At 40.5% G+C, this 9,917-nt stretch overlaps 1 protein-coding gene across 1 annotated transcript; it reads right to left on the bottom strand.

Annotated features, from left to right (window-relative positions):
* Positions 330-9,362, bottom strand: MAD2L1 (MAD2 mitotic arrest deficient-like 1 (yeast)). The gene is made up of 5 exons (XM_018049173.1): positions 9,147-9,362; positions 8,239-8,385; positions 4,984-5,104; positions 3,471-3,574; positions 330-1,150 (listed from the first exon to the last, which is right to left on the bottom strand). Exons 1-5 carry the CDS (start codon positions 9,217-9,219, stop codon positions 978-980), a joined length of 618 nt encoding a protein of 205 aa, XP_017904662.1. The 5' UTR covers positions 9,220-9,362; the 3' UTR covers positions 330-977.

The following is a 9,917-nucleotide window of genomic DNA, read 5'->3' as shown; positions in this document are numbered from 1 at the left end:
CTAACCCCTGTGTTGTTCAAGGGTCCCTGATAATAAACCTAAGAGCATAGAAAGGTTGCATACAATCTAACATTTGCTAAACTGAATCAATTCCAAGTGACATTTATCATTTTACATAAAGAACAATGTTTATTTTAAATCTACTGTTATAGGTTGAAGGAGGTTTAATAAAATTTGTCCAATAAATTCAAAGTACCTCGAGACTTACTCAACTTTGTATCCTTAGGCCCTCCCTACAACATAGTAGGCACAAGAAATAATATGCCGTACTGAATCCATAATAACTACTTAACTGTACCAATACACCAATATAAAAAACTTAATACAAATTTAAAACACACACATTTAACTTTATTTCATCATTGTCATTTAAAGCTTGATTTTATAAAACATAAAAAGACATTCTTAAGAGTTCTGTATCACAACAATTTGAGAAGTGGGAATATCCACAGCTTTATAGGCTCAAGTTACATAAATTAAACTCAAATAATTGGACATTTTTTCAATACGGAAACTATACAAATGAAATAAACGACAAGAGGATGCAATAGGAGAAATATTTCACTACTTATGGACTATCATTAGTTACTTTCAGGATGTAAATGAAGATTCTGAATATTCACATTTCTTTTGTTCTATTTTATATTTAAATATTTCTCTATATTCTGCGTCAAGCTACTTGACCAAAAGTTTGATTTAGAAAGGCATTTAGCAGAAGGTTTTCCACCTATGGTTACTACCTTCAAAGAAAGTAACACTGCAGTACTGAGGCAATCTGTGCAATAACTTATGTCAACCCTATGGAAAGTCAGATAGGTACCAAAAACGGAACAATTTTGCACAGATTCAGTAAAGTATCATGTTAAGTTTTCCTCATCTAAAAATTAACCAATGAAATAAAACATATCAACCATAGTTGATCTGACAGGAAAACCACATTTGAGAGTTACAAGCACATTACTGTCCATATCTCATCCTCAGTCATTGACAGGAATTTTGTAGGCTACCATGCTATTTACTTTGTGAATTGTAGTAGTAAATGAACGAAGACGAACTTCCTCAGAATTGGTAATGAACTGTGGTCCCGACTCTTCCCATTTTTCAGGTACAACCAGATCTTTGTCTGTATAAATGAGGAGATCAAATGAACCTAGATTGGAGATAAAATCATTAAAGTACATTATTTTTTTCCAAAGTAGAAGAACCCTCCTTGTCTCTCTCACATTTTGAACCACCCACAGTATTAGAAAACATAGTTTAGCCTGGTCTGTAATGACTAGTCAATTGCTTTTCCTCAATAGAAATTTACTGTATTACAGAAAATATTGCACTCCTTTTGCTTTACCTTATGAAAACTTCAAGTTTGCTTTTTTTGTAAAAGAGAAAACCATTATCTGCAGAAAGTATGGAGTCAATCACACAGGATAGCATAAAGGTAACCTGAAGGAAAGCTAACATCTGGGCTCTGTGACTGATGTAGCCTGAGGCCTAGGGCAGTGTCTCGCATATAGTAGGCATTCAGGAAATATCTGATAAGGTAGAAAAGCAAGACAGTTATGGCTAGCCTTAATATACATAAAAAATTAAGATAATGAACGGGATTACATTAAGACATTCAAGAATGAATATGTGGAATACTTTCATTCCTTTCCTTTTCCGAATTTCTAAATGCCTAGAACGCATATAACACTACTTCTGCTTTATAATGTGTTTTTCATTTTTATTATATAATATTAATTAAGAAAAAATTTAATTGCCGGGGGCCAGCATGAGTAACTCCGCCCATGGCAAAGGTCATGAGGAAGGAGGCTTGGCATACGCAAAGGCGTGATCAAGCCTCAGGAAACCCCCTGTTCCCAAGCATCTAACCCCCAAACCAGAGTCTGTTTTATGCTCTCACCTACACCTCTGACTTTACTTGGGGCTCTCCCCCATAACCGTTTCTCTCGGAGGAGGAGTAAACATGCAGCTCCAAGGCAATAAAAATTCCTGGGCATGACAAGAGTGTTTCAGCTTACGGACTCCTCTGAAGGTTATCTAGCCCACCTGTATAGGTTCGTCCGGCCACATGTGATTGTTTACAGCCTCCCAATCTGAGAGGCACGAGATGTTTTAGACTTACTAAAGGCAAATTCTTTTGGGGAGTTAGAAATTATTAGTATAGTGGGTTGGTTAGGAATTATATTGGTGAAGGGTTTTTCATTTGTTGTGTCAATAATTGCTGCTAATTCCCTGCTCTGGGTGGGACAAGGCTGTCTCAGGTCAAACCTCTCTGCTGACAGACTAGCTTGTGTGACAGGATTATCCATACTCCTGCCACATGATTGTTTACTACCCCTCAACCATAAACAGCACAGAGAGTTTTGGAGTATTTTGAGTCTTAATTAGCATAGGGCTTTTCTCATTGTTGAGTCAATGATTGCAGCCAGGCCTCCATATCCTTAGGCACCTGGGAATATATTAATCAATGTATTTGGAATATAGAAAAGGAAATATAGTAGTTTTTGATGTTAGCAATACTAGACTTTTTGAGTTAATGGATTTTCTCTTTTGCAATAGATCACTGTACTTTGTTATAAATCACTGTGTCCTTGCTATGTAAAATGTAACTTTATCACTATCTTAAGACTAAATAGATCTTAAGAGGAGCATTGGTGAAAGGATTTTCATTTGTTGGGCTGATGTTTGCGCTAAATCTCCATATTCCCTGCCCTTATAATGAATATAACTAGCATATAGGAGAAATAAGCATTAACCTTTAAGCATATAGGAGAAATAAGTATTAACCTTTAAGATTAATCATGTTAACCTTGGTTTAAATAAATTCCTTTCTTGATTGTAACTCACTACACCCTCACCCTATAGGAATGTAACTTTATTTGGAGGGTGGTGCCTGGTTTAAGAAAAAACACCTTTGGAAAAAATAAGTTTTTTGGTTATCAGAAAGAAAGGATCATAAAATGTCAGCAGGTCTCATGGCCAGAAGATGATGTAAAATCCCTAAGACCTTTTAATGTGAAGCACCTGATTTTGATAAAGGTCAGGACTGCTGACCCCCGAGTGACTCTGTATTCATCCCTATGTGTAACAAAAGGTATATAAGCAAACCCAAAAATAAAGAAATCGGATCAGTTTCCGGAAAGACTGATACCCCCATGTCGTTCTTTCTTGCTCCTCGTTTTTCTGGCTGAATTGCCATCTGGAGCATGGATGCTATTCCACGTAATCCAAGTTATTCAGCCTCTTTTTCTCCACTAATCCTCCTACTACACTATCCGTTTCTAATCTCTCTATATATCTGTAATTAAATATGTATTTTTCCAAGGACGCCGACTCCTTCCCCACCTTTGAATCACCCTGGATCCACCGGGGCTGGACCCCAGCATTTAATAAAGGGCTAATTCTTAAACTAGTAGCTTAGTCTTTTCCCTGACAAATTTTAAGTCAATGTGAAGTTGTATAATACTTACAAGAAACTTCCAACAGCGGCAGAAATGTTACTGTAGCTGTGATCTGTCTGATCACTGAACGGATTTCATCTTGGATAGCTTTCTGAGACTTTTCTCTGGGTGCACTATTGAAACCAAATCAATTTAAGTGTTAACAAATTATTTACAACATTGGTAAGACTGATTAAATGTTTCCAATATCAAATAAGTAATACATTAAAATGGAGTTTTTTTTTTTGGTAAATTATATCATTAGGGCCTATATACCACAAGAGGCATATGCATTTTATTATTTATCATTCCAGTCATTTTCTAGGGGTGGTCTTAAAATCAGGTCATTTGGTATCAGATAATCAGAAAACTGGCCAAGTGCTTCAAGTTAGGAAAACGACAGTGCCTTTCAAAAAATGAAAACTATAGCACCTAAAATATTTTGTTGGTGCATTTTTCCTAATGCTTAATTCCCTACTGCCTCAAAAAAGATATTAAATTAAATATCAAATTATTCTTATAAGCTAAAAATTTCCTAAAAAAAAAACAAAGGCTTCAGAAGCAAACTACATTTCATTACGAAAAATGATTCTGAATTTACCAGTAAGCAAGCCTAGGACAATGCTAGACATGATCATATGAGCATTTCCCATTCAGGTGCTCTGGAAACTTTTTTATGAAGCGTCTTAGAAAATTTGGGGCATTCAATGAAATACAATAGAGCTGAATCTTAGGCTTGGGGAATCTAGGAAAATCCCTGATGGTTAAAAGTACCTTTAAACAATTCACTAAACGGACCACCAGGTACATACTACCATAAACACTGAAGGGTGAAATTCACCAATTTACACCATAGGCAATTATGTTAAAAGTACATTATCTATATAAGACAGTGAACTATTCTTTGCCACAGAAGACTAAGGATCAAATTAAACATCCTAGCCATTAAAAAGAATACATCTGAATCAGTTCTAACGAGGTGGATGAAACTGGAGCCTATTATACAGAGTGAAGTAAGCCAGAAAGAAAACGCTAATACAGTATACTAACACATATATATGGAATTTAGAAAGATGGTAATGATAACCCTGTACGTGAGACAGCAACAGAGACATAGATGTATAGAACAGTCTTTTGGACTCTGTGGGAGAGGGCAAGGGTGGGATGATTTGGGAGAATGGCATTGAAACATGTGTAACAGCATATGTGAAATGAATCGCCAGTCCAGGTTTGATGCATGATATAGGATGCTCGGGGCTGGTGCACTGGGATGACCCAGAGGGATGGTACGGGGAGGGAGGTGGGAGGGGGGTTCAGGATGGGGAACATGTGTATACCTGTGGCAGATTCATGTTGATGTATGGCAACACCAATACAATACTCTAAAGTAATTAGCCTCCAATTAAATACATTTATATTAAAAAAAATAAACATCGTAGAAAAAAATTGTACTTTATATGAAACTTGTTCCATATAATTAGAACTCATTTGGTAAAGAACATAAATTTTAAAATATACGAAAATGGAAGTAATTTCTACTTACCTGTCATCTTTTGCAGTCTTGTCACACTCAATATCAAACTGCCATCTTTCCAGGACCTCTCCACTTTCAATATTTGAGATGACTACCACCAGTTTCTGAACTGAACACTTGTATAACCATTCTGCAATATACAAAACAAGGCATCTTTTTTAGTTTACTGCATTACAAAGCAACTCTCCTCTCACGACCAACTTCGTATCCTCAGCAAACTTCTCCCACTGCTACTTCGGTTCTCCTCCAAATTGTGCAGAAAATTTGCCCCATCAATGGCCTAGCTCCCGATTTCAAATTCTCAGTATTTGTGCCAGGTATAGCACTGGGTGCTAAGACAGTGAACACGAGGTACTTCCATCGTAATCCAAGGGAAGGGTGAAGGAGATGTTATTAATCAAATCACAACAATAAATGCGAAATTATAACTGCTGTAACTGCTATGATGGTGCAGTTGCCTATGACATAATAGCAGTTACCTATGATGGTGCAACATATACTACAATTAAAGCACAGAATAGGAAATTCTGACTCAGGGGGGTTTGAGTTTTGTTCTAAGAGACAACCGTATACGTATGCAAAACAGGAAAGAGGGTATAGGTTTTAAAATATGAAATGATGATTTATTTTGGCGGTGTGAGGTCTTAGTTGTGGCATGTGGGATCTCCCTGCTAAAGGTATAGGTCTTAGACACAAAACAGAGCACTGGATCAGAGGACTGAAAGGAGGCCAATACAACTGCAGTTTAAGAAAGGGAGGATAGACAAGGCTGGTCTGACAAGATAAATGGGCCAGACCACACGAGGTCATGAGAGCCAAATTAAAGATGTGACACTAGAAGAACTAAAGGGGTCATTACTGTGTTTCAAGCAGCATATGATGTGATTCAAGTTGTATTGGAAAACTATCCTTCTTGGCCTCTAGGCAACATCCATAGTTGCCTAGAGGTTTCATACCAAACAATCTGAGTGCAGCCGTATGAATGACTATGGGTGGCTTAGCTCTGAAGTTAATGAAAACGCAATGATGTAGTCTGAAAATGAAGCTAGCTGAAACAACAAAACTTCCCGTAAACTGGAGATCTAGGGCACTAATTCATGCATAACTCCAACAAGAGCTAATAAAGACTTAGAGAAGATATACTGGTAGAGATGAGGCAGTAGACAGATTCAAGAGATTTCATGGTTAAAACTGTTAAGACTTATTGGATTACCTCAGGGTAAGGAAGAGGAATGAATCAGGGATAGCTCCCAAGTTTCTGATTTATATCAGTAGTCGGATGGTTGATCCAGTCACCAAGAGGAAAGAGAACTGAAATGGAGATGATCCTAAATTCAGTTTTTAATATACTGAGTATGAAGTAGTATATTATATAGCTGCAATAAAGACATAAGGGGGCAATATATGAGCCAAGAGTTAGGAAAGGCTTTGGTTAGATATTGGTTCATGAGTCAGATACACAACTTGTTACTAGAATTATGTACGTGTAAGAGGTCAACTAGAGAGAGATTATTGTAAGAGGGCCTCAGGCTGAGCCCTCAATCTTAGAAACTGAGAATACTTTATTCAGGCATCGGCAGGTTTTTTTTTTTTAAAGAGATAGAAAATATTTTAGAAATATTGAAGGCTTATGGGTCACCTACGTTGCATAGTCTTCTTTAAAATGTAATAATATTCTTAGCTTGCAAGCAGTACAAAAATAAGCCACTTGCTGGATCTGGCCTGTTGGCCTCGCTCACCGCTGGCATATATGAACAACTTTTACCAGTTTACCTGTGAAAAAGAGACTGAGTGGTAATTTGAAGATATGGGGAAGTTGGTGATTTTTTTCTCTCTTAAAAATGCAAATGAAACCAATGGGAATAATCCAAATGAAAACAAAGAAATTGACAACATAAGAGAGAGGAAATAGGGTTAAGTTCCTAACGCTAGAGAAGTGGAATTTAAAAGTGGAATTGAATAATTTGCCTGTAAAGCATTTCCTCCATTTTAACTAAAAGGGAGAAATTAAGTAGGAAAGTGTAGATACCTCTGACAAGAAATGTTATTGGTCTCAAAGGACACAAACCAAAAACCAGTAACTTAGGCAAGGCTGGCTTGCTACTTCTTCAGATTAAGATGAAGACATACATCCATAGTTGCCTAGAGGTTCCATACCAAACAATCTGAGTGCAGCCGTATGAATGACTATGGGTGGCTTAGCTCTGAAGTTAATGAAAACGCAATGATGTAATCTGAAAATGAAGCTAGCTGAAACAACAAAAGTGATTCATGACTTTTAAAAGGTAAAAAAAAAAATGCGGCTGTAGTATTTTTAGAACTAGTATTTTGGAAGATCTAATGGGCAGAAAAGGAGAAACATTTTACAACACAGAGAAATTAGAAATGAGAATCCTAAGTGTAGAGAAATATGAAAAAGAAACTAGTAGAAATTCTAGAAATAAAAGGAATAGATGGAGCTACTAATCCAACAATACTGCAACTTCTTGAGCTAAAAGAAGAAAATGAGTGTGCAGATAGAAAAGGCTTACTGACTCACAGGCGTGATTAAAAAAAAAAAAGAAATGGAAACAGGTGAAAAATAAGAAAATTCCAATGAGTGCTGTTATTTAGTAGTTCCTTTTTAAAGTTTAGTTCCCTAAGTTGAATCTGATTTTAGTTCCTTCATCTTAATATATACAATGATGGCTTCAGACTCCAAGCAGCTACAAAAAATATATGCAGTGTATTTTTCTCAGATAACGAATGCCAACATAATTACATAAAATTCCAATGTGTTCTATCATCCCTGAAGGAGTTGATGGAGATTGTTTTGTTAAGCCATATCAGATTCCGAACCTTAAAATATTCAGTCTACTCAAAAGTGGAGGAAGGGTGGGAATTCTTTTAATTTGTATGTTATTTGCTTCCCTTCCAATTAGTTCACTGTATCGGATATGGTAGTGCGATTTACACTACCCTGTGCAGAGCTGAAAAATGACCACCAAGAAGCTAGAAAATACGTGCTCCTATCCAACTCTTTACAACCCAATGGACTGTAACCCGCCCGGCTCCTCTGTCCACGGGATTATCCTGACAAGAATGCTGGAGTGGGTTGGCATTTCCTCATCCAGGGGATCTTCCAGACCCATGATGGAACCTGAGTCTTTTGTGTCTCCTACATTGGCAGGTGGATTCTTTACCACTGAATCACCTGCGAAGTCCCGAGGATCCTATTAACATTAAGGCCTGCAAAACTCAAAACTGCGTCCAACAATAAAATACCTTTTAGTTGATCCACCACATTATTTAGGTATTTTATGAGCTCAGGATCAGTAGTTACAAGCAAGGTGAGTCCATATTTCTGCACTCGAGTAAAGGTTTCCGATGGATATATGCCACGCTGATATAAAATACTGTTGATACCAAATGCTGAAAACATAAGAAATATTAAAGTCATCGTCACGTTGTAACTTTGGGGGAAATAAAGCATATGTAGATGGGGCTATGGTTTCATTAACAGTGTAAAGTTATAAATGTCTAAACACGTGTTTGTGTTTTGCTGAAAGCCAAGTAGGTACAAAGTGGCATTAAAAAAAATCCTTAAAATCTTGCGTCTGATAGCTGCATTTATGTGGCAACAGAAGAAAAATGCCAAACTGCACTAATCTACCAGTGCCAAATTTCATTTCATTGTAAAACAAGTTCAAATGCCTATTTTGTGATTAGAGGGTGTCAAAACAGGCAACTGACAGACGGGTACCAAGCCCAGGCAGGCCTCTCCCCGTCTCTTTCCTCCTCTTATCCTCAGCGGTCCTGCCAGGTTCTGTCAGCAGGTACACCTGGCCGAGCTCAGAACAGCGCTTCCCGAAGTCTAGCGCGTCATGGCCCACCCGAGGCCCCTCGCCGTTGCGGGGCGGGGGGTGTGGGAGGAGCTCTGCACTGGAAAGAAACCCTCCCGCGAAGGGGACTTCGCAAGGCGGGACTGCGGCCGCAGCGCCCGGGCCGCCTCCTCCGCCGGGAGCAACGCGAGCGGAGGCGGCGCCCGCCGCCCCACTTCGTGATCCCTCCTGCCGGCACCGGAGGCCGCGGTACAAGGGCCGGGATTCGGGGCCGCTCCGGCCGAGCCGCGGGCCTGCGGGCGGCCTGCGCTCGGCTCTCCCCGCCCTCCGCCCCGTGCGAGGAGGACTTACAGAAGAACTCGGCCACGATCTCGGCGCTCCCGCGCAAGGTGATGCCTTGCTCCCGGGAGAGTTGCAGCGCCATGGCCAGGCCCACGGATGACGGTACGCGCTTCCACCCAGCAGACAGCGACGCCAGGGGCTTCCGGAGCAGTTCCCCGCCACTCGTTTCAAAAGCAACGACGCGGGACGCCGTCGCGCCCTTTGCGCAGGCGCGAAGGCCACTAGACCCCGCCTGTCGCGCCCTTTGCGCAGGCGCGAAGTGCCTCTAGACCCCCGCCCTGCGCGGCGGCGTCCGGCCAGTTCTCTCCGCCCCTGCGGGAGCGACGGTTCGCGCAGGCGCAGTGGGGAGGCGTGGCGGCGCCGTTCCCGGGTGGTGACACCTGTCTGGGTTCTTGCTGTAGTTGTGGGCTGGCTGGCGGGCTGGCGGCTAGCGGGCAAGACGGTAGGTCCAGGTTTCAGTGGCCGCTCTCTGGGTCTGCGGACAGAGCGACCTAGGAGCACAATTCCCGAGTTTGAAAGATTCTTTGAAAGTGTTATGAACTGTCCGCCACCCTGAGTGGCCCCAGTGATCCTTAGTCAGCGGTCGGAACTTGCTAGGTGCTCTGGGAGTTGGCTTCCCTAGTGGCTCAGACGGTGAGGACTCGGCCTGCAATGCCGGAGACCTGCAATGCACGATCCCTAGGTTGGGAGGATTCTCTGGAGAATGGAATGGCAAAGCACTTCAGGATTCTTTCCCGGGGAATTTCATGGGCAGGGGAGCCTGGCAGGCTGCAGCAGATG

This window comes from Capra hircus, chromosome 6 (assembly GCF_001704415.2).
Source record: "Capra hircus breed San Clemente chromosome 6, ASM170441v1, whole genome shotgun sequence".
Taxonomy (NCBI): Eukaryota; Metazoa; Chordata; class Mammalia; order Artiodactyla; family Bovidae; genus Capra; species Capra hircus.
The sequence above is the reverse complement of the archived record's forward strand: the minus strand, read 5'-3'. Positions and strand labels throughout refer to the sequence as shown.